We start from the raw sequence: 25873 nt of genomic DNA on the forward strand, positions 1-25873 counted from the left end.
AATTTATTCGAGACCCAGAATTATTTGAGCGTTATAAGAGCGTGATAAATGATTATCTGGATAATGGGTATGCAAGAAAAATACCTAATGATGAATTGGTGACTAGTAACAAAACTTTTTATTTGGGGCATTATAGTACGAAACAATCAAAATTTCGTGTAGTTTTCAATGGGGCCGGAACTTTTCGTGGGGTTTTATTGAACGATAATTTATTACAAGGACCAGATTATGCGAATATTTTGGCAGGAGTTTTGTTGAGGTTTCGACAAGAAAGAATTGGTGTGATGGCAGATATCAAGGCTATGTTTCATCAGGTGAGAGTGAGACCAGAAGATTGCGACTCGCTTCGTTTTTTGTGGTGGCCAAATGGTGATTTGTAATCTCCAGCAAGTGACTATTTCATTTTAGTACACATATTTGCGGTGGGTTCCATCTAACAAAATTTATCAGCAATTGTCGAGAGGTGCAAAGACCTTGGTGAATGAAAGGTTTCTATTACTCGTTGTTTGAAATGTTCGGATACGAATGACCCTGGTGAGATTCAAATGCATATTTTTTGGGATGCAAGTGAAATTGGATATGGATGTGCATGCTATTTGCAAATGTTGAATAAGTCCGATGGATCGGTGCATTGTAATTTTGTTATGGGAAAGTCAAGAGTGACACCTTCAAAACCAGTGACTATACCAAGGCTAGAGTTGACTGCAGCAGTGGTTGCAGTGAAGTTGGGTCAGTTAGTGAAGACTCAACTGGAGTATAAAATTGATAAAATCATTTATTGGACCGATTCAATGTCAGTGTTGCAGTATATCACTAATACGACAAGACGCTTCCATACCTTTGTGGCGAATCGTCCTGCTGTTATTCATGAAGGATCAGAGCCTTTGCAATGGAGACATATTGACACAAAATGTAACCCGGCTGATATTGCATCTCGAGGTTTGAAACCGTGTCAGTTGGACAAATCAAAGATCTGGTTTGAAGGTCCTGCGTTTTTGATAAAGGAAGAACGCATGTGGCCAAAATTAAAACCTATCCGTGGCATATCAAATAGTGATCGTGAATTGAAACAGGATTTGACTGTATATTGTGTTAAAGATAACTTGAAGGAAAATCCAATCAAACGTTTGCTTTCGAAATATTCTAAATTGGAGAAACTTCAGAGATCGACAGCTTGGCTGTTGAGATATTGATCTTATCTCAGATGGAAGGTGGCTAAATCTCGAGGTGATGGAGATATTAGTCTGCTGAAACGAGGACATCTTGAGATTCGTGAATTGAATTGTGCGATTGATTGCATAGTAAAATTTGTGCAATGAGAGCAGTTTGGAAAACAATTTGATGCATTGCATAATCATTCATCTTTGGAAGAAAAGATCATCAGAACGCCGAAGAGGTCATTGTCGAGAAATGAGCAGATGAAATCAATACAGAAATTGAATCCTATTGTTGTAAAAGGGATTCTGAGAGTCGTTGGTCATCTTGATCGTTCACATATGCCATTGGAAAGTAGATATCCAGTAATTTTGCCGAGTGATAGTCATATTACAAATTTGGTGATTGATTTGTATTATGAAAGAGAAGGTCACAGTGGTACTCTGCATGTTTTATCTGCAATTCGTGAGAAATTTTGGATTATCAAGGGGCATGCAACTGTGCGTCGAAGGTTGAGCAAATGTTTTACTTGTCGTCGATGAAATTCTAAAGTGGGGGAGCAAGTGATGGCACCGTTACCAAAAGTTCGAGTGACACCTAGTGAAAATGCTTTTATGGAAACTGCCTGTGATTATTTTGGACCAATACTGGTGAAGAGAGGCAGGAGTGAGGAGAAAAGATATGGGTGTATGTTCAGCTGTATGGCTACTCGAGCGGTTCATATCGAGATGGCTAATTTGCTGGATACTTCGTCGTTCATTAATGTGTTCCAGAGATTTATAAACAGGCGTGGGCGACCAAGGAAAATGTACAGTGACAATGGAACGAACTTTACGGGGCTAAGAGAGAACTTCGTTAAGGGATTCAAAATTGGAATCAAAATCAGATTTGTAAAATTATGCAGCAGCAAAACATTGAATGGTGGTTTTCTGTGCCTTTAGCTTCTCATACAAATGGAGCTTGGGAGAGAATGATAAGATCTTTCCGGAAATTGATGAGAGCTATTGCTGGGGAGAGGTTGTTGGATGATGATGCTCTACATACATTGACAACACAGTGTAAAAGCATTTTAAATGGGAGACCAATTTGTCCGGTTGGAGATAGCCCGGATGATCTCGCAACTTTGAGTCCTAATATGTTGTTACTTGGTCGGCCTAATACGAATCTTCCTCCTGATCCATTCATGAAAGCGGATGGATATAAGAAGTCATGGCGACAGGTACAATTGATGACAGATTGTTTCTGGAAGAGGTGGTTGAAAGAATATCTGCCAACATTGCAGTTAAGGCAGAAATGGCACAAACCTGTGAGAAACTTCGCAGTTGGACCATCGCGCAGCTTTCCATATTCACTGTTTAGGCTTTTCATTTTTGCGTTCAAATCAATACAGACCGATTACGCCATGTTTGGAAATGGCAACAAATGTCATGCACTTTACTGAGTGTAAAAGTCTCTGTAAGACTCCATTTATATGTGCTGTGCCGCAGTAAACACTATCATGTCCTGACAGCCGGAAGTGCGCTTCTACAGAAAACCAAATGAGTGATCTGTTTTGATGACAAAAAAATTTCTTTCATGTCTTCCATGTACAAAAATGAACTATGTTTTTCACGTTTCCCATGAGAAATTCGTGCTCCGTGATCAGAAAAGGTAAACATAATTTGAGTCTTACACATGGCTTGACAGAATTAAGTTATTGTGTGTGACCATAACCAAAAGTAAATTATTTAATTAATTTAATTATTCTAATGACTTCCACATATTTTTAGATTTGCCTGGAGCAAAATTGTAAATGGAAGAAATTTTTTTGGCATCATAACATGGTTTATAAACGACGTCTCAGTTGACAGCGAGCACGATATAGGCTAATATCATGGAGAAGAAGTTCTGGGAAGTTTCCTACGTTTTGATTGCTCTATTTTTGCATCTAACAGAAGGTTGGTATTTAGTTAGTTCCATTTTGGCAATTCACTTTTATTAAATACTTAAATGATCTCATCCATTTTTTAAAAAAAAAATACGTTCTAAAAAATTTAATACAGAAATTTATATTTGGATTGGAATATGCTACTGCACAATTTGTTTTTGTTATTTCGATATTGATTTTAGAAGCAATGAATTGCCTGGTTCCAATGCTATTTGGTTATTTCTTGTATTAAGTAGTATTGATTATCAGCCATTGGCTCCTCTCTGTATATAGGTAATTACCATAGATGAACAAGCCCGCCGGCATTTTGCTCGTCCGCAGGCATTGACCATTACGGTGTGCACCATTATAGTTCTCTTCGGTTTTTGTAGTTCTTGCGCATTTTAGTGGTCGTCACAAATAGGTTCAAAAACTATTTTTTTAAAGCAAGTTTTATTGGTTGCTAATATGCTATTTTCGGAGAACTGGATAACGTGATATGACACCTTGCGCAAAAAATCTTTTTCCTGATATAAAAGGTTGATTTATCACCAATCACACGTGAAAAACATCTTCCCCGTGAAATGCTCGAAAATGATTCATATAGCGCTAAAATGCCGAGTGGTGCTGGATTTTTATAGCTGTGTACGAGTGTTTTTGTGTGGTATCGCGTAATATATTAGAGCCAGTGGCCAGCGGGTTAAATGGTAGAAGCAGCTCATGCTAAATAAATGTCTAAAATTCCGCTAGTTAATTTGTATTGCTCCAGTGGACAAGTTACAACTTGTTTACATGTTATAAGATTATGTTGCTGTGGAATGGCAAAATGTATATTCCCCTAGTTTAATGTTCATTACAGTATTTTTGAGAATGAGGTAAAATAAAGCGAAAATTTCTAAATAAAGATATGAGTACTAATTTGACTGATTATTTAGCCTTGTTTGGTCCGGACATTGAGCGATGGGGTTGTCGGCTGCTATTGCAAAAAAAAATTTGATTGACCCGATTAAAACTGCAGTTTTTTAAAGTAGTTGTCAGTAGAGGTTGGACAACTTTCATTACTTTCTCAGTGCCTTAGCACTAGTGGATTCGTATGCATATCATGCATTTTTTTAAGTCAAATTAAACCGCATAATTGTTCTTTTCTAGTCATTGTTGTAAACTGCTTGTCTGAGGAAGTCTAATTTTGGTCAGACAAAACGTTACAGAAATAAATTCGTTTTTAGTATGCAGCAATACTTTGAACTGTGTAGTTTTAAAATAGTAGTATTATTTCGAAAAGTTAGATATACACAAAAACTTGCCTCAAGAAAATATTAGGAATAAATAAAATCGGGTATTTGGACGGTGAATATGTGATTGTATGGCGTCACTAAATGAATGGAAATTGACTTGAACTAAATTTGAACTTTATTCTTTATAACCTGATGGTGATATGGCCTCGAGTTAAAAATATGGCCTCAAACATTTCCATCATAAAACACGTATTACAGTTTCTAATTTTGAAACTTCCCGTCGGGCCGCTTTCTTTCCTGAGGTCATTTTGCATAGGTCATTTTAAATTTTTTCGTCCCTAAACCTTCGCTCATGGATTGTTTGAAACGTGTGCTAGAGTTCCATTTGGTTATATACCTTCAAAAAGTAATTCTCCAATAATAGTCTACTTATGCGACCTAATGCCCCAAAACTTGCAAGAAAAACAACCTCGATCTTGAGAGATGTTGTGTCTATAGTAAACTACTATAGTAGAGAGGTAATAACTGATCACATCTGATTAATCTTTACGTTTTTTCATATGATTTTCCAACAAAACATTACCACAACCATTAATATAGCTAAAATCGTTACCGAGAAATCACAACTGTATTTGTGGAATTTATAAAAATTTGTGAGAAAAATCTTTTTATAAAAACTGGCATATATATTCGCTTCTTTTTTTCTCATTAATAGCTGGTAGTATATTAGGGTTTGAGCATAATTACTAAAAATTTGATGACATACTAAACAAAATCCGATCTTCAAATCCTATTATATTATAATTTATTTTTCTCTAATATTCGAAAAGTACATCTAAATATCTCAGCGCGATACCCCAAGGTGAGCGGTATTTAAAATAATGATTTTGTTATCCATATTTAGGTGGATAATTGTAACTGGTAGTCCTGAAATATACTCGACACTTGAGTTACACATCTGTCATATAAATCAAAACACGTTCAATTTGAGTACTTCAAACTGACAGTTTGACATAAAAATGATTTTATCATTATCAGTTTAAAAACTAACAAAGACATGATAAATCACACTAACAATTTTATAAAAGGATCCATAGGTCTACATTTTTGTTCATTAATCTAACATTTAGTAACAGCTGAGATTTAGTGGTTTCCTATTTATCATTTAACCATAATGTATTCGATTCGTTTTCTTTGATCAAGGCCTGCACCCACTATTCTACACTTGATCTGTCTGCTACTTTTGCACTAGGAAGCCATATGTATTATACTTTTTAATATTGAAAATTGACCAGATGTCACAGAAAGTCGAAAAAAAATTATAAAATATTAATATTCAATTTACTTGCAAATTTATCAATTTATCCAGGAAATCATTGTCCACCAACTAGATATTCAAAACCGGGACTCATTGAAGATTGTACCAAATCTTACTTTCACGGGAGTGTCTGCTCGTGAGTATATTTTAGTTCGATGAAGTATGGTTAGACGCGCATTGTTGTTGCAGGCATTGTTCACCAGCAATTTCTGATCTCATTTTACTAAACCATTTTGGTCTGTCTCATGTCTACTTTTGAGAGCATTTATTGTTGATTTTTCTGCTTTCATTATTTTCACGTTAGATGAATTTTTATTTTTGAAAACTACTTTATCCCTTTTTTAATTTTTTACTCCAATATAGCATTCCAGAATGAAACTGTAAATGTACCGTCCATAAAAACATTTAAATTTTTATTATACATATTGCAAAATTCATATCAATTGACATGTCAGACAAACAGGCTCTGAAATCTGGTAAAAAGAGATAATAATCAGGGTATTGCAGATGCATACCCCCATCTTCATTATTAACGCAATAACAGCAATAACCAACTAACCAACTCCACAAATACTCTTTGTCTTAAAATGATGTTCTGTGATATTTGAAGGTATTTTTCACCATGAACAACTATTTAGATTGGTAAACTCAGTATTATACAGTGACTACAAAAATGTATGTGTTGTCGTTTTATAGATATACCTGTTCAGGCGGTTATTTGCTCGATGGACTAACAAGCATCACTTGTATTGGCCCAGTCGACTCCGCATATTGGGACGGAAAGCCCCCTGGATGCAACCGTATGTAGTTTTACTACAATAAGTGTAAATTAATCACATTTATAAAAATGAAATGAACTTATATAATAAGTTGAACTGAAATATAACTACCACAAACATAGAACGATTTAAATTTGAATGTTTCTTTACACTCTGTACCAAACATGATGTGGTAATACTGACTTTTGTGAAGATTTGTTAGTAAATCATGTATGTTGAGTTGACATTTCAGCTTTTAACTCCATGGTTTATATCTTTTAACAATTGAGTGTACTCCATTTCAAAGTTTTGATGATAAATTTGGAACACGATCCTGAGGTGAATAATACCCATGCATACACGATGTGAAGTATACAATACTTTATTGAAAATGTTTATTTACTACTCTATTTTATTTCCTATATCATTTTGGTTGAGTTTTCAGAAAAACAACTAAAAAAACTCTTCATTTTCAGCCATATGCGAGGATTTGACCTTTGCAGGCGAAATAACTTGTACGGCAGGCCCCCCAGTCCCTCCTCCTCATGCATGCACGTGAGTTATTTATTATAGTGTTTATTTGCACTTCCATTTGATAGTTTTAAACTTTGCTTTGAACCAACCGTTATTTAAAAGAATGAGAGATGCACATATTTTGATACATTGTCCAGACTTCACATTTTTTTCTGCACAAACTGTAATCTAGATCCGAATATCATTTCAGTATATTTATATATATATATGATAATAAATTATTCTTTAGTTTCAAATGCCCGAAAGGAGAAGAAATAGTGTCAGGAGAACGTATTATTATGTGCCAAGAAGATGGACAATGGTCTGCAGCTGTACCTACATGTAAAGGTATTCGATTTGCGTGTTGGCATAGTGTTTTGCTTTTAATGATGCTACATTACCGCCCATAATACTGACGAGGACATTAGTTTTGTGTGTATAAGATGCACCGCTCTTATTTGTGTATCGTATATGACAAATTCTATTAATGAAAAAATTTCCATTGCACAAATAAAACATATTGCGCCAGTTAACATTAAGTACCGTATATGCTCGTTTTGCCACCCGATCTTGATTTAAGGGCCTGGTTGAATAGCCGCCCGTGTGAACAGAACATAAAAATAAATAAGGGCCGGTGCTTGAATATCCGCCCGATGTTAAAGCTGATTTTTCAGTGGTAGAGAACAATAGGAAGTAAGAAGCGCTTTTGTCTCAACGCTGTTGAATTTTAAGCGCTGGTAGATAACACTACGCCTTAGGCGTCTAATTACATAACAGATAGCATTGATTACGTAACACCGTGGTTTCGCTCCAATGTATGATTTACACTAAATATAAATATAAAATTATTAGTTTTTTTATGAGATATGTTATTTGATTTCAATATTATCGTAATGTTAATTTATTGTGAATTATCATTTACAGCCAGGATGTGCCAGCCACTGACGTTTCCTGATGGTAGCGTTGTTTGTGAACCAAACAACTATGATTACGAGACAACGTGCAGGTGACATATTTAATATTACTGGCGTTGGCCAGTATTACAAAATAAAATTTCTTAAAGCTTAGATTTTCTACCAGCTGAGCTGGGATTAAAATTGATCGGGGGGTTTTATCTTTAATCATTTTTATCTCTACATTTTGCATAGGAATACGCGTTCTTGATTGCCATTTTTTTTTTTATAATAGCCTGATTAACTTCCCAAGTTTACTGACTAATAATGCTTAATACATCAATAGGAATCTTTCTAAGTAAACTTGAAATTGACATAATGACAATTGCAGAAGCGTGTTACAGATCAAAATAATGAATATTTTCTTAGTGAAGTTCTTTTATATATTCTAGCCCAGGGGTGGGCAACCTTTTTCGGCTCGCGTGCACAAACCGGCTAAATTTAACGACAAAATTCTTCCGCGTGCCGATCAAGATTAAAAACAATGCCTTGTTACTTTTAAAGCAAAAATACACAATAATAAACCTTCTAAACATGTAAGCTACAGACAGATTCACTATTCGGGAAAGTATCAGCCCGACAAATAGATTTGATTACTTTTCTTATTCTATATAAGCAAAGACTTCTTCTGCTGCATTACCGTTGATGGAGATTTTATTGGGATTATATTTTGTAACTTTCATAGAAATATACGAACTACTGGTTATATTTCTTTTAAAATCAATTTATTTCAGCAACTTAGCAAGTAACTCTAACCAACAGGGGTTGTACAACCGTAGTAGTATATATTTACGGTACAACTTCATAAATCAATCAGAAAGGAAGAAAAATAGTGGCACAGACGAACTATATATTACGTAACAATGCACCCCCAATGAATGCTGTGTCTCGTCACAATTCGTCGAGAGCTAACTCAGTTGTCACGTCATAATATATTTCTTTGTAGCCACATGTCATGAAAAGACAAAAAAGGGGTTTAAAATTTTAAATGAATACAGATTGTTAACAAACGATAATGAATAAACAAACACCGAGTTTCATCAGATAAATCAGAGCCACCAAACCTTCTTATCTGAAAAAGAATGATCTCGTTTATGAGTCCTCGCTCTCGTTCCGAATAAATGGGCTCGCGTGCCAAGTTTGGCACGAGCGCCAGGGGTTGCCCACCCCTGTTCTAGCCTATCCCGATACGAGCCCACAACACGAACTTTCAAGTTACACGAAAAAAACTAACATGCATTGATAGTAACTACAGTATAATACTAACTAATCTTTTTTATTTTTTCACTAGTTTTGAGTGCCCTATGGGTTACGAACCTGACATACCTGGACTGACAATGACATGTGAACTGGACAAAACATGGTCCGGCAGTATGCCATCTTCGTGTGACCGTAAGTAGAAAATTTGAAACACATACTATAAATAGCAATTGTAGGTGCTAGGGTTGACAAGTCCGGAATTGAGTGACCTACATATTTTCGCGCACACCAAGACATCATTTGCCTTTGTTTTATGATTTTGCTATGAAGAATATTCTTTGTTCATGAGAGATTAGGCAAGAAAAGTATTCAACGAATTCGCCGTTGCTTGATGACTTGATCACGAGCAACTCTTAAAATGCGGCTAAAAGGGATGGACAAGGAGTACCGTCGACAAAACTGCAATATCCAACTATCCTGTGTTACACAACATCAATTATAATAGAATACATAGATACCGTTTCATTGTTTTTAGCTGTCGACTGTGGTCCATACGAAGAAGTAGAAGGTGGCAGCGCATCCTGCGATGATGGTACAACATACGAAAAAGTTTGCAGGTTGCTTTAAATTTATTATGTTACTCCTTCTTCGTATTTTATTTCTATTTATCTTTTTGTTGATTACTGAAAGCTTACGGTGGGTCTTATAATTTTGTAAAGCAATGCACTTTAAATGCCTATAGTATTACTATTGATAAAATAATTTCGTTGGTAATGGAATTGGGGTGATCCCGAAGTATTCGTACCAAGATGGCGCACGACCTCAACATAGTATGTGTACCGTGGTAGGGTTATGCAGATTGTGCGTCATCTTGGTACGAATACTTCCGGAGCGCCGGAATTGGTATATTTATACTAAATTTCATAATTGTAACTATGTCGATATTTCTTTGAAAAAATTGTTTGAGTATCAGACATCTCACTGCGTACTAGAACTAACATTTTGGATGAAATAATTAGATTGTATTTCTGCAAACATAAAATAATACTTTTTTGTACTCAGTGTCGTGTGTGACGTGGGTTACAAACCAAAGCAATCTACTTCGGAATGTATGTTCGATGGAGAATGGAGCCAACCTCCCCTGGAATGCTCTAGTAAGCCTGGTTTTAATTTAAATAATCTTGCATTGCAATTTTCTAAAATCAAAAACTCTATATTAGGTATTAGTGAGTTGATATCCAGTTACCTGAGTGCATTGCTGTTATAACAAATTCTGTAGTGTAGCGAATGTGGATATAACTATGCACTATAATGTTATTTAACCCATTTGTATTAATAGTATTTAAGTTCAATATTCAGCGCCCAATTTCCTTGGTAAAGACTATCGCGACAAGCGAAAAGCCTGGGCAATACGTTTATTGTATCGAGCAATTTGCTACGTGTTTCCGGGTTTACGTCCGGGAGTGAAAATATAAGATTTTTCAAGTTTTGTGTGGATTAATGTTTTTGGATTTCGACCGTATAACTGTAATGAGGTTCAATTGTATATTTCAATATATCAGTTTGGATTCAATTCGATTGTGCAAATTTACAATTTTGCGGACATCTGGCATTATAATATACGGGGCTACTTCACTAAACGCCGTGAAGTAGTTCTAGTTGGCGTGGCATAACCATTTTCGCATATGTCATTTCTACCCTCCACCTGATTACGTCATCCAAAAATTAAATCACCTCAACGTCACAGTGACGAAATAAGATTCGTCAAAGTATACGAATCATCGTACAAAATGCGCAGACGAACAACTCGAAATCAAGCAAGCTATTTCTCTCGTTTTCCGCGTAACGATCCCTATATAAGATATCGCTAACGCGCGTTAGCGAGTGCGTTATTGTCGGCGGAGATGCCATTTCGAGCAATGGCTTGCCTTTTTTGGCAAGCTCTATGGCGTGATTGTGACGTCGTAGTGACGTAATCTTTGGATGACGTAGCCAGGTGAGGGTTAGGAATAACATATGCAAAAATGCCCCCCCCCCCCCCCCACATAGGCCTATAGTACCGAATCACAACACCTACAAAAGATATTCCGTGTGAAACACCTCAATATATACTTGAAATTTCTTTACTTTATCAGAAATCAAGTGCGGCGCTCTCGATTTTAGCAATCAACCTGGAACAATTTATTGTGACCCCCCTGATCTTGGTTATGATAGTACTTGTAGGTAAGTAACAGAAACATTATTATTTTAGTTAAACTACCTAACAAAATAGGCTATAGTTTTGCTCTGTATCCAAAAATAATTATTTCTATTTTTAATATTTTCTTGATTTTAATTGTTCAAGTTTTACTTGTGACGATGGATACGAATTGACGGGAAAGGCAGTTTTAAAATGCCAGGAAAGTGAAGAATGGGATGGTATTGTACCGACATGCAAGGGTATTTATATACATGTTCTTTATTTTTTAGTGTTAAATAAGTTGATAAGTTGATAAAAGCTTCGTAACCCCTTACTCCTTACTATGCTTATGTCTGAACAATTACGATATATCATCAATCCGACAATCATAGAAGTGTTTGAATTAAAATACATATGAGCTCTCCATAGAATCATAAAACCAATTTGTGTAATGAACAACAAAGAAAATTATGTATAGATAAAAGATAACAAAGCAAATTATTATAGTAATCGAGATTGGTTTTAGACGTTTTTTGTTCATCCCTGTCTTTTGATGATGGAACTGTTAAGTGCACAGAAAAAAACGAATATAGCAGCACGTGCATGTAAGTATAAATTAATGCATTGTCTCGTCGTTTTTGTGGATTATTGCTTTCGACACCTTTTAAATTTTCAAGATATTAGGCAAATATCACGACTTTGTTAGGCTTGCATTTCATTGAGACAAGCTTGATTTCATTTCTTAATTAAAAATTGATTAACAATTATACAGAATTCGTCACAATGTTTACAGATTTTTGCATGTATGGATGACTACATAAATACAGAACCAACTATTTGGGAAATTAGAAACTTGTGTGAATGCATATATATATATATATATGTGGAACAATTTTTAAAATACAATCATTTAATCATATTATTTTTTAAGAATGGTATTACAAAAAACAATTTTGTAATCTAGTCTATTACACATCGATTGTAAAACAAATTTCTTTTTAAAATTGATTAATATAATCTATTATTTAAATTGAATTTAGTTAACAGCTGGTGTTGATTCTGATAATATAGATGTTTTATGTTTCTATCAAGAAACCCAAAATTTGTATTTTGTATTTCCAATTTACATGGCATTTTGGATAAAGGTAAGTGATCAAATACAAATAGTTTTCAAAGCCTACCAACTCGCGTTATGTAATTACTAATAAGCACTGTGAAAGCAATCCACGACTACAACCAATTGTGTATTGTTTTTGAAAAGGTTCACGTGCAGTTTTCCACTCACACTCTATGGAGCTGAAGAGATAACCTGTTTAGCCAGCGGAGAATGGTCTAATCCAGTACCAGAATGCAAGAGTAAGTACTATGCTAATTTACTAATAACTTGGCCCGGGGTTCCAGCACACAGGGCAATTTTATTTCATTTGTGTATGAATTGAAGAAATATGCTTTTCGGAGTCAGTCATCTTAAGATCTGGAAGTAAGGCGTAGGTATCCTTACAACCTTCATTGGAATAATGTTTAGCAAGGTCCAAGATAATGTTTCTGTCATAGTGGGTTGACTCAATCTATTTGATGTTTAATCTAATTATAATCTCATATGGTATTAATTATTGGCATTTTGCGCTTCCACACTGAAGTTGTTTGGGTTACATCTCTTGTCAGTGGTGGTCAGAGTCGTTATTTGTTTAGAGAAACAAAAACATTTCTGAAAAATTACCTTGCTTTGGTAAAAGAAATCATGTCGTAAACTTTTTGTCAAATAAATATTTTTCGATGCTTTTATCTCTGTGTCTGAATGCATTGAAGATGTTGCTACCGGATATCCTATACCACTTCTCCCATTTCACTTTGAAATTCCATTTCACTTAGAAATTCCATTCGTGATTTGATACTATACCCTTCATGTACAGTTCTATTTTTTCATTTTGCTGTAAAAATAAACCACAGTAATTAGCCTACTTAATGTGTGGTTTTGCAGTGTTTGATCCCAAGTGTGAAGATGCACTCGATCCTCTAGCTTGTGCTGATAATTGTAACAACAATCTTGACTGTGATGAATCCGAAGTTTGTTGTCAAAGTTCGTGTGGACTTACATGCAAAAAAATCAAGGTTTCTTCCAAAAAGCCCTTACTCAGTAAGTAAAACGTCAATTCGGTATTTATCTTTTTGTGTTCTTTACTATAAAATGCAATTGAAAATGGCTCGCAACGCAGAAACGTTAATCTGATTTGATTGTGCTCAATTTTTTTTTAAATAAATGCTTAAATATTTTTTTAAATTGATGTAGTTTTTGAGACTTAAATTAAATTTATGTATGTAACCAATAATGCATCTGAGACTCTGAAGAGCAAACCAATGGTATATATATTTACTGAAAATCTTATGTCTTCCGACTCTCTTGCCACTTATTAATATCAATATCATGATTAAATGATGTATAGCAGCTAAACTTTGATTTAAGAGCCAAATGTAACAAGCTTTCAGATAAAACAACGCAAGTTAAAATGTCTCTGAATTACCTCATATACGAGGTGATCTCATATGTATACATCACAAACTTCACAGGAAGTTTGGATTCAAATTCATCCGATTCATTTCTCCTGCGAACTGACCTTTGCGTTTATTTTGTGTTAGCCCTAGTTTATCGCGCCAAGCGAAACTAGGTTTATGAAAATAAATAGATATAATAATATAAATTCTAACTGAATTATAACATATTTCTTTTTTATAAATTTCAGATTTAGATAAAAATGCATTGCTTGGTCTATTGCTGGCTTCTTCCATGAAGCGCCCCGGACCAGTATGCCCAAGATGTGATAGAAATTTTAATGCATGTTATTATTCAACTTGTCCAAGATATCTCAATGCGTTTTGTGGAACAGGCTGCAATGGATGTACAGCACATTACTATAACCCCTATAATAAGAAAGAAAGTATTCATTGTAAGTGACTGGTTCTATGTTTTTCTAACTTATTTTATTTGTATAAAGAGTTATTTCTAATGGATTTATGTACGTTAGCTTTGCATGATTGCATTTGTGACGACATTCCCACAAACGTGACATCAATTATATATAGCTGAAATTTGGTCCTGTGTGTTAAAAAATAAAGATTATCTTTTTTTCCGTCAGTCCAGCCTATGAAGCCATGGGAAATGTTTTATGTCTGTAAAATATATTTGTGTTCAGTGCAATTCTGTAACTACTTTAGCTTATTTTATCATATTGTAACTGCTCAGGTGGTTGTCCACCTCACACTCCACCAAACCCAAATTGTGCTGGATATATGTGTAACGGAGTTGGATGTGCAAACTTCCCACAAGCTCAGTGTCGTGTGTACGGTTGCGGACCAACATGCTATTTACAGTTTTTCGATCGATTTGGACGAAGAGTACAGTGCAGAGAAGAAGGTATTTATTTTGTCTTCGTCTCAACTTAAAGTTATTGGAACCAGTATATACAAATATCCTCCATTATATATAACTTACCTGTTTTGACTTGACTTCAAATGACGAAGTATGCTTTTCCGCCCACGCAGTTGTTACAATTGTATTTTTTTGCATAAAATTACAGATGTATTCAGCGGTAATCAGAAACCTTTACATAAAATTTTTAATAATTAATATATTTTTACTCTTATAATATAACCAACTCAACGTCAACTTTAGGATAAAACTATTATTGTATTGTCTCCTAATTCGGCAAATGTTTAAGTTGACTTTGCGTACCCATGCAACATTATTAAATTAAACCACAATAGAGTGTTAAAAGATGAATGCATTCGGTAACGTTTCGTTCTAGAAATAATGCTCAAATGATTGAAAAGATTTCAATATTTTTGTGCTATTGTGCAATTTGTTCATTTCTATTTATAATATATTTTTTCAAATCTGGTTTTATAACTGTATTATATTTTATATTTAGCAACTTGTCAGCCTGGAATAAACGCGGTTGGTCTTTGTAGCAGAGGATGCCTTGTTGCTTCTTGTCCAAAGTATCCCACAGCTCATTGTCGAGTCCGGTGCCCTGGATGTCCTCCTGAATTCTACGACCAAAAGACCAATCGGCCCATTGTTGATTGCAATCAATATAATGGGTAATGTGGTTTTACAGTCGTTTCTGTTCTGCATCTGTTTTCTGTTTTCGGTGACTTGGTCTCAATACCACCTCACGTGAACCAGTTTTTCTATGAAAACAAATTCGCTCTGAAACAAATTTACTATTGGATTATTCAACTTATTCATTAATAAGTGATATATTCAATAAATTGTATAATTTTATTGCACAAAGTTTACAATATATGAACATTTGGCAACTTATTACTGGGTGATATATTGAACTCCGAGCGATCTAGAATTAAGAATATTTCCAACAAAGATTTTAAATAGCGCAAAGCAAATAGCACAACGTTGAGAGAAAGTTACGCTAAAAGACAATTATATTTCTTTAAAATTTAATGAGGGAAATACGAAATAACGCAAATATAAGGTAAATAATTGAGAATAAATTAGTACAATTTTTTAGTACTTCCTGTGTGAAATACATATTTCAAGAAAGTGGAACCAGTTTAAACTTAAGAATAAACGAGGAAGGGAAAATGATACAGAAAACGAAATTTGCCGTCACCTAACGATTGTAAAAAATACCACATAAACCAAGCTATATGGCGTAGAAGTCAAGAGGCGAAAAACAGCTTCACTAAGCGTTTTCAACAGTATATTGAAGGCTTGCATGCGCAGATTTTCTCGTTTTCCGTAGTTCGAGTTGGAGTCGAAATTTTAAACCGAGAATCCGAAGTTATTTTCCTCAATGCGGCATAAATGCGCATTCGCATTTGCCAAGGTTAACAGAAGCGCACAGTGAGTCCTTGACGATGACTTTCGTAGGTGTATACCAATTTGCTAAAGAAGTTATATTACCCTCTTCCTTGGAATACTAAATTGTACAAAAACAATGAAACTGGATGCTATCACAAAAGTTTAACTTCGTCCATTTTGTAAATTTAAATTCCAGATTAGTGTAACATTAGTGTTGAATTATCGCGAAATAAAATAATAGATAATTCCGAGTCCTTTCCCTGTTGATAATAGGCAACCTTTTTGATACAGTTTTATTATATCAACTCAGGTCATAGGCAATTTTTCTGTAATTTTCAATTATTTTTAATCGTATAGCTTTGAGCTTGAGCCATTAAATCGGTGATTTGTATTTTTAACATAATGCGATAATCAATGTTCAATTTTTAAACCCCACTAATTGCCACATGTGAAAGATTAATTATTTAATTATAGTCCCAATTAATGGCATAATCAGAGTCTCGAACTTGACCATGAAAGAATCTGTTTATCAATTAGTAATCTGTTGACAGTCATGCATGAACCGTATATTTCCAGGCGTCATTAACTGAGGATAAAAGTAGTAGATCAATCACCCATTATCGATAATATATCACGATATCGTCGTCCATCTTTGGTCTGGTGTTAAATCCGTTGGTTACAGTTGATAATTTTACCATAAACAGACTTACGTAATTCAAAACTGGGGCCTAGTATGCCCCGCAGGCGAAAACGCTCCAATGTAAAGTACCGGACGAAGGATTAACTTAAATACACTAATAATGATGGTAACAGACATTTATATTAAGTTTGCTTCACAGTCTGAGCGTATTTATTTGTTAATCAGCGAGGCATAATCTTTTACAAGCTTTACGTCAATCGTACGATTTAGATAGGCATAAATACATTTTCCTTTGCAATTAATATTATTTGCGTTAAGGGAAGGTACAGGCATAAGATAGTATCGTTTTCCAGGCAACAACAGAAGTACAGAGTTTGTTCTGTTTGTCACTCTTGGCGAGACGCGGTTAATATAATTAGAGGCATAGTAATGTGTATAGAGCAGTGGTTCACAAACTTTTTAGAGTTGGGACCCACTATTTATTACCACAGCTTATGGCGACCCATTTAACTTTTTATGTCATAACACAGAACACAGCAATGGCTAATCATTGCAAAACTACCGTATTTCCTCGAAAATAAGACCTGGCCTGAAAATAAGACCTAATTTGAGTTTTCAAAATGATTTTAATTAAACCCTACCCTTAAAATAAATTTAAAATGTGTGGGAGAGGAAAGGTTCAATGACCTGAGGTAAGGTGAAGATCACATTACTATTCAAGATTGTGTGATGTCACAATTTTGGTATAGGAAATACAAATAAAAACATTGGATGTCGGTTTTATATAATGTTTTTGAAAAATCTCGTGATTTTTTACAATGTAATTTTATTTTTGATGAATGAGCACAAAAGACCTCTTCCAATAAAAACCATGGTGTTATTCTTCAAAGAAAATAAATCTAAACCATGTCTAAATTTTGGGGAAACACGGTAAGAAGTGCTGTACAAAACTGCTATGCGTAAAAAAGCCACATAGTCATCCTTTGTATAGCAAATTTTTGTCCCTTTGAGAAGATCGTAAAAAGGAAACTTTCACAGATTATAATTTAAATTCAATTTAATTTATTTTGTTTTTTTGAAGATCTACGTATTCAAGTCGCCACCGATCCTAATAACCAGTAAAATTAATCAAAACTTTCTTCATCTTTTTACGACCCACTAAGATTCCTTTTGCGACCTACCAGTTGGTCGCGACCCATAGTTTGGGAACCGCTGGTATAGAGTATTTATTTTTAAATCATAATCAGCACTAGGGCAATGCAATGAAGAGTATAACAAGGATTAAACATGATTGAAATGTCGAGGGAAACAAACAAAGAATTTGAGTTTTAAGTGAGAATACAAAATTAAGGTATAACATTTAAAATATAAAAGAGTCACGTGTTTGCTCACTCATAAAACAAAAACATACAAACTCTCACTGTTTTCGACTCTCTCTGTGTGTGTATATCTCTCACGCGCACAATCAATAATTCGCTCAGAGCGCATACGTAACAGTTTAGTCGAGTTATTTCATATATAGAAAACATGCTTAATCATTCTTTTTGTCTGTTTTACTCTCTCTTCAAACTTCGATTGGAAACCCTTCTCTGACTTGAACTACATTATGTACGTATGCTATACTAGCGGTGAGTGAGTCAATGTGTCAGCGCTTGTTAACCGGGAAATTGACAACGATATCACCATGCGCGGGTTAAATTTTTACCCACTCTTTTTTATATACTCAGTATCTCATTTGGTGAGTTTTTTTGCGCTAGTATTCCATTTGAAAGAAAGCTTTGATACAATCGATACTTAATTAGGAAAATATGCCGCGACCAAACAACTCCGCGTGGTTCGATCGCAGCGGGATAGGCTAATTGGGTTCAGTTGTCACGCTCGTCCGTCCCGTTTGGATAAAAAGTATTACGCTATTGATTGTGAACTCATTTCACTAGGCTATCCGCTGAGAACAGGCAGTAAGTAAAATTAAACAGAGAAATTCAATTTTGAATTAGTACAACTCATTGTAGGCTACTTCGTATAGATAGGCCCCATCTCGTCTTAGTTCCTAGGCATGTGAGTCACTTTTAGAAGGACTGCAACAATACTAACATGATGAAGATGCCCAGTTATTTAGAAGTTACTAGCTTCAAGTGTATTATTACTCGGTGTAATAAAGTTATCATATCCGTTCAAAATTGAAACAACTATACACCATAAGTTTTGGTGGCCTCCGACGCCAATATTTGTTAAAAACACTATAATATATTTTTGATTGACGGTTCGCTTGTTGTAAACATGTGAACGCAAAAATCTAAAAGTAAACGAATATTGACTTTATTTGTAATCCACTCAAATATTGGGTAATTATATGTTTAGATGCAGGAGTTATTGTTTGCTTACCAACTATAAAACGCGTGTACATTTTCATTCTCATGAGATTTCTAATAACTAAATTCTACTTTAAATTACTTTTAAACGCATTGAGAGTTATTTTATCAACAAAATATTATGTAATCTAAGTATTGATTTCAGTGTATCTGACTGAAAATATTGAAATATACCATAATCAAACATTTGTGAAAGTCAAAATCTTTATCAGTCGACGCTGAAGCATCAGGTAACGGTTGCGACCAATATGTTTTGTTTGTTTGTATTTCCAATGACCCAAATTCTTTCGGCGAGTAACTGTTTTCTTTGACTGCTATAAACTTCAAATTGATTTATCGGATTTTTAACGTGATAGAGCAAGTATGTGTGGCTCATATCTTATGGCAGTCCATATTTGATTGAACCTTCATCTGCAAAATGATATTTCAATTCACGAATTCCACACAGTGACGTGTGTTTATGTTAAGTAATAGTCGGGTTAGTGCTTGTTTGTTATTGATTTGTTTATTTGCACTTAATACGTGCGGGAAGTAGGAACGTCAATTACCACTCGGAGACGAATTAACACCTTCCAGTGCACCCTTTGTCTTTATGAAGTGTTATTGGAGGTTGACATACATACCTAACACAATTTCCTCTAATCCTTGTATTCTAAACACAGAAGACGAGACCAATATTTTTCTATGACATCAGTAGGTACCGTAGATGTGTGTTGCACGAGCGAATTAGTCATTCAGCTACGTATTTCCGCAGCCGATATGTTGTTTTGCAAGCTTTGTTGCATAGTATACAGAAATAGTATGCCAGTGATAACTTCCAAGTCGTCGTGGTGGTTTTGTAAGCAGATATTGAATTTGAAGAAATATTATGGCAGTTAGCAGACAGATAGTTTCAGGGTATTTACTTTATGTAAATATATATACCGTGATATGATGATCCTGTATATTTTCAGCGTATAATATATCTACTGCGTGGCAACTACAAAATGATTTCTGAACGATATCAGTGTCAGCTCTCATCCGCGGCTCTGAAGAAAGCTGTTGAGGAATTAAATGAGCCTGAAGATAACGAAGTCAGATTAGCAGCAATTGATAAATTACGAACAAGATTTCAAGAAGAAATAAAAGACTTTGAATTGATAAGAACGGATGATTCTTTTCTCTTAAGGTAAGTTGCTTTATATTTGTTGATGTAGATTTACTTACAATACTAAATTCTTAGAATAATCTCTGATCACAGTTCACAATACTTATTAATCAAAAATACGAAGAAATGTAACCGATCAATAAGTAAAATTAATTACAATGGCGTCCTAAATAAAAACGACGAAATTTACACAACAAGAAGCTACGTCAGTTTTGGACATGAGCTAAACGTATGAATTACTGGATGAATTACTCGTCATAATTTAGATTCAGGCCTGATATTAGGTATTATTGATCTTCACAAAATATCAACGTCAATATTACACAGTAAATCAATGACTACGTAAATTGTTTCATTTAGATTTTTACGTCATCGGAAATTTAATGAGGACAAGGCTCTCAAGTCACTTGAAAATTACCACAGACATCGAAAAACTTGGAAAAGTGTTTTTAATTTGGTAAAAATTAAAAATTGTGTTATATTTATATTGAACTGATTATAATATGTTTGAAATGTAATTGGTGTAATGTATATAAAAAGTAATCAATTTACATTTTATTTTTACCAGGTTGACAACCCAGAGAAAATCGATGAATTTTTGAGTGTTGGTTCCGTTGTTCCATTGAAAGAAAGAGCAAAAGATGGAACTTTTGTCAACATTGGACGACCAGGTATAAAACATAGATAAACAATTTTGAGTATATATTGGATGACCGACAGTGAGTTTTATCTATGGTCAATCATTCGCAAATTAAGATTGATTGAAGCTTTACTTCTGGGTTAGTGAGGTGGGTTTCAACCGACATGGTGTTGAACGTATGCTGTTGCATCAATTCCAGAAGCGTGCTTCACTACACCTGAACAATATATTGATAAGTAGATCAATATCCAATTATTCGGGTACAGATGTACTCTTCTAATGACGTTCAAATATGTGATCGCTGTAAATTTAAAAGCGATCCTTGTAAACACGAAAAACGTAATCGAAATTCGTATTTATGCATTGATTACAGGTTTTAACTTCGGTAAAAAAGACGGAATTTTACAATTCATGGCAGCTACAATATTGTCGACAGAAAAACTTTTAGAAAACGAAGAAATGCAGGTAACATATAATACGCACTCATAAGATTTTATTCGGGGTTTCAAACATTTTCACTAAAAAATTTGCACAACTATTGAGTACCATGTAATGTTGAAAATTAAACGTTTTTCACTTGATCACGTTTACAGATATATGGAGTTACAGTCATTGAAGAATTGAAAGATTTTGGTATCGGGCTCTCCCTACAAATGACCACTGTGGGAATGCAATTCATGAATTTAATGCAAGTAAGTCATTTAAATTAAACTATATATATATAAATTATATAATTACCCCATACTATAAAAAGAACGCAAACGTTTTAAAAAATTACTTCAAATATGTATATGCAATTTGATCATGTTAGCATTGAGATTAGAATTGAGAGTGACACCGATTTGCCGCAGATCAAAAACTTTTATTTATTTGTAATTAGCTTTAATATTATTATTAATTTAGATTATTTTGAGCATATCAGTTAACGCAAGAGCAATTCTACTGCTCATCTAAAAAAGAGTGCGTTAATCGAAAACGATGTTTAACAATCTCATCATAATTTCGAGCATTGTCGATTTTGTCATTTTTTAGGGTTTAGGTTTATTACTTTCTAACGTAAAACCTTGCCTTAAGTACATAATTGTTTTATACTAGAAAAATTGATATTCACCAATTCACGTCATATGCAAGTTAGTTTTGGAAATTTGGAAAAATTAATTTTGAATATATATATATAAATATACGTTTTTAGGACGGTATGCCTATACGAATAAAAAGTCTTAACGTCTTCAATGAATCCTTGGCATATGACCTTATTTATGCCTGTGTTCGACCATTTATCAAAGAGAAATTAAGAAACCGGGTAAGCATTCCTTATTCATTTTAATATTTTCATAATAGGTGAATTCTGAACCTAAATTTATAAGCTGCCACACAGACGAACTGCTGGGATGAATTTAGAGAACAATAATTTAGAGAACAGAACAATAATTAAGTACATCCGCCAAAATTTTTGAAAATACTATAAGTCGTTATTGTCCTTAATAATCCGTCGCAAAAGTGCGAATTAGAATTCTCATTTCTGCTTGTCCCACTTTTATTAGTAAGCCTTTACAGCAACCAAAACAATAAATGATTATTTTGTATCAATAAATCTTGGTTACTGATGTCTTCGAAGGTATGATGAAAACAACTTATACAAACGCAATTTCGTTTGATTTTTATGCGTGATTAAAATACCAATGTTTTACAATTTCAAATATAATTTTTCCTTCCAGCTGCAACTCCATGGGAACAGTCATGAAAAGCTTCATGAAATGATCGATCCCGAAAATTTGCCACCGTTTCTAGGAGGAAGCGGTCCCGAACTGGACATCGAATGGTGGAAAGAACAACTTTTGCAAACAAATAACAATGCGGAAAAGTGAACAAAGATGGTTGCTTGAATACTAACTAGTGCATTTAGGACGACTGTCTTGTTGTGTGATTTACTGAACTCTTTTATCTGTTGCTCACGTGTGAGAAGAAATTCAAAATCTAAGTGATCCCCGATCCAAAAACATGTTTTGCTCAGGTGTTACAATTTGAGTTTTTTGAGGGGCCAAATATCTGTATTCCCTTCAATGAAATAAACAAGCTTTCCTCAAATTGTAAAACACCCCGTTAAAGACAATTAACATCACTCAATCATGATATATTTCAATCTCAAAATATACACATGGCTTTCTAACAAAACATTTCTAGATAAGATGCAAGTACGGACTTGTAGTTTCGTACCATCCCAGGACCAAATAACTTAAGATATTACATTGTCGTGGCCAAAACAATGTGATTTAGATTTCAACCTTTTCACTATGTATATGTTGTCCCAAATGACCTCATATTTTACTGTCACCCCAGCGGTAGTTGTTTGCATACAATTTGCATTAAAATCATATTTTGCCAATGGTTGATGTACGTTTTAAGTAGTAGGTATACTGTGTTTTGTATTTCGTGTTGAAATTTCAATAAACTAAAACAAAGATTGTTAATAAGAGAATATTGCACTAATGATAACTGGGAGAGTCAATTTTAAAGATGCCAAAGCAATAGCGATAGAGATTTAAATTGACTCTCTTGCAGAGAATTAATCGACTGTATTTTAAGCGTTGGGTTTGGGAAGCTACAGACAACGTATATCATAACCTCATAATCATTTAATATGAAGATATTTATGTATTATTCATTACCCACTTCCAACTTGATTGAAAAATTATAATATGTGCAAAACTAAGGATTGTTATAAAACGTACAAACTTAATATTGAAATACCATAATTTTGTCTTGGCGCTCAAAAACATGCTCGAATAACAAAAACAGCACAAAAGAAAGAAAATAACGAGTCAGGCAAAAAAAAGAACGTAGGAAGCAGAAAAGAGAAGGTCTTTACAAAATTGAAATACATAAAATAGCGAGAAAATGTTTTATTTTAACTACTTAGTTAAATTGAATATAACCTATGCTTTAAAAACAACTTTGTCCGCGATCCTTGCAACCGGCGATTTTGACATTTTTGGATGCGAAATGCGTTTTGCAAATTTGTTTTTGTTGTTATTGTTTTTTAAAAAAATTTTCTTCTAGTATTTCTTCTCTTCCAATAGAGTAGACCAGTAGATAGAATAGACCAATCAATTTCAACGTAGGTACTTAAAGATGAAAAAAGTTTTTATAAGGCTATTACTTTTATTTTATTTTATTTTTTCTCACCCTAAATTTTGCTATTTTGCGTATATTGCGCCCCACGTGTCACTGAGTCAGAATAGACGTAGTCTTTTCGTCAACTCCGATACCTAGCTTAGGCTGTACCCATACTGACGCTATCTGAAAAGTCCAGTGGACTTAATTTTAAGCATTTGAATTATAAAATAACAAATTTCTGTGCTGGTCGAATAGGCTATTGCTCTAGCAACTATTGACCTTTGGCGAGTACAATAGCTCGAAAAGATTAAATCGATATAATGAAATTGCATATCATGTGAGTATTTTCTATCTATTTAGCAAATTAGGTTTTAGATACATACGGTAAAAATAATACACTGTAATGTTAAATTTAAAAAGAAAAATTGCCCGTTAAAATACTTTTAATAGTTGATAGCATAACTCCATCTGTTTGCTCTTTAAACCTACGATACGATAGCAAAAAAATGTACTCTCAGGAAAATCGGGTTTTCGGACCGCCATTAAAATACTTAAAGACCCTTTGTTAAAAATTCATTTCTGTTTTGTTGGGTAACAACCCTGGTTCTAAAAAGAAATAAAATTGTAAATTCGCATAATTAATGAGTCACGTGATCTCGCGTATGTTTTAATTTTGAGAAATCCGCGAAAAGGAAAGAGAAACGTTTGGTACGCATATCCGATCTTTTATTTAGGTGATATAATTATAAACAACTACTTTTTTATTTTATTATGTCTTTACTTATGGCTTAAAAATATATCAATTCTAACCTCTAATTAGTATACAAATTTGAACCGCACGTTTTCAAAGTTTTTATTTTTATTTAAAAGACATGTGATCTAACAAACCTGACCTGGAATAAAACAAGCATATGAAATTGATTCCTGTCCTCTACCAGTACTCATACATATTGAAACTAACGCTTCAGCCAGTCGGGGGTCTTTTTCCGGTTTGGATTCATAGCGTGAGTTAATATTGTGTTAATTATGAAACAGCACGATGGGGCAATCTTCAGTGAGCAAACTATTTTAGTAAACTCGAAAGCAGAAGGAGGTTGCAGTTTCTAAACACCGTCGTCTACCTGAGGTTTGACCGAATATTGAAGAAATAGCCAATAAATAACCAAACACCGACAACAGGTTTTAGCATCTGGCAAATCTATAATTTGATTTATATGAGATATGATTGTCAGTACGCTGTACAAACTATAAAACTGTTCCTTGAATTTATTATCTTATAAAATCATTGTTTTGTCTGCCGATCTATAAATAAAGATTAACTACCAGTACTTAATAATTAACTGGTGACGATTGTAAATGACTCAGGTCAAAAGTTTATACAATTTGAACTTGAAAATGAGTTTTTATGCATAATTATGTATTTTTTAAACTAAATACACCAATAAATACAAATGATTAAACTATCTTAATGTACGGTGCTTTCATTTTAAGTCGTATGTAGTTAAAATTATACAGAAGAGGCATTTACTCTAGGTTAGGGCTAAAGCATGGCAAATTAAATGTGTGACTCCTTGTGGTAAAATATTTAAACTGTCAGACGAAGTTTATAGTATCCAATGTATACATATGCTCAGTCTCTGTGTATCGGATTGGATAGGTATTGGATGGACGGGATCATGCCTTCTACAGGCCCTAAGCTCTGAAGACTTTGGTGCCCTATTTGAATAAGAAAGTTTCAGTATTCATTACTGATTGAAGGTCAAGTTATGATTAATTTACATGATGTTTTTGAGAATAGTTTTCATGCCGACAAACATTCATAGAGTGATTTAAGATGCTACTTGAGAAAAAGAAACAAGCAAAATTTATTTCAACCGGACCAATAGTGAGGTTTGAATTGTTTGACCAACTCTAACCATTT

The 25873-nt window shown here is 34.0% G+C and overlaps 3 protein-coding genes across 4 annotated transcripts; all 3 read left to right on the top strand.

Moving 5' to 3' along the window:
* Positions 1–545: 545 nt before the first annotated feature.
* LOC120333005 (uncharacterized) lies at positions 546–1193 on the top strand. Its single transcript, XM_039400351.2, has one exon. It carries the CDS (start codon positions 546–548, stop codon positions 1191–1193), a length of 648 nt encoding a protein of 215 aa, XP_039256285.2.
* Positions 1194–2942: 1749 nt separating this feature from the next.
* Positions 2943–15538, top strand: LOC120332388 (P-selectin-like). Of its 2 annotated transcripts, none has more exons than XM_078119076.1 (17): positions 2943–3092; positions 5666–5750; positions 6311–6414; positions 6849–6927; positions 7136–7233; positions 7810–7891; positions 9130–9230; positions 9574–9655; positions 10101–10192; positions 11174–11261; positions 11383–11477; positions 11744–11822; positions 12479–12573; positions 13199–13354; positions 13965–14162; positions 14459–14629; positions 15144–15538. In XM_078119076.1, the coding sequence occupies exons 1-17, from the start codon at positions 3029–3031 to the stop codon at positions 15317–15319; spliced, it is 1845 nt and encodes a 614-aa protein (XP_077975202.1). In that variant the 5' UTR covers positions 2943–3028; the 3' UTR covers positions 15320–15538. The 2 variants fall into 2 exon arrangements, with proteins under 2 accessions (XP_077975202.1, XP_077975201.1); XM_078119075.1 differs by having other exon boundaries at positions 2944–3092; positions 13959–14162.
* A 3955-nt stretch (positions 15539–19493) lies between these two features.
* LOC120332390 (alpha-tocopherol transfer protein-like) lies at positions 19494–22899 on the top strand. The gene is made up of 8 exons (XM_039399628.2): positions 19494–19526; positions 20002–20216; positions 20556–20652; positions 20764–20866; positions 21209–21300; positions 21429–21527; positions 22028–22138; positions 22554–22899. The coding sequence occupies exons 1-8, from the start codon at positions 19509–19511 to the stop codon at positions 22701–22703; spliced, it is 885 nt and encodes a 294-aa protein (XP_039255562.1). The 5' UTR covers positions 19494–19508; the 3' UTR covers positions 22704–22899.
* Positions 22900–25873: the final 2974 nt, after the last annotated feature.

This window comes from Styela clava, chromosome 13 (assembly GCF_964204865.1).
Source record: "Styela clava chromosome 13, kaStyClav1.hap1.2, whole genome shotgun sequence".
Lineage (NCBI taxonomy): Eukaryota > Metazoa > Chordata > Ascidiacea > Stolidobranchia > Styelidae > Styela > Styela clava.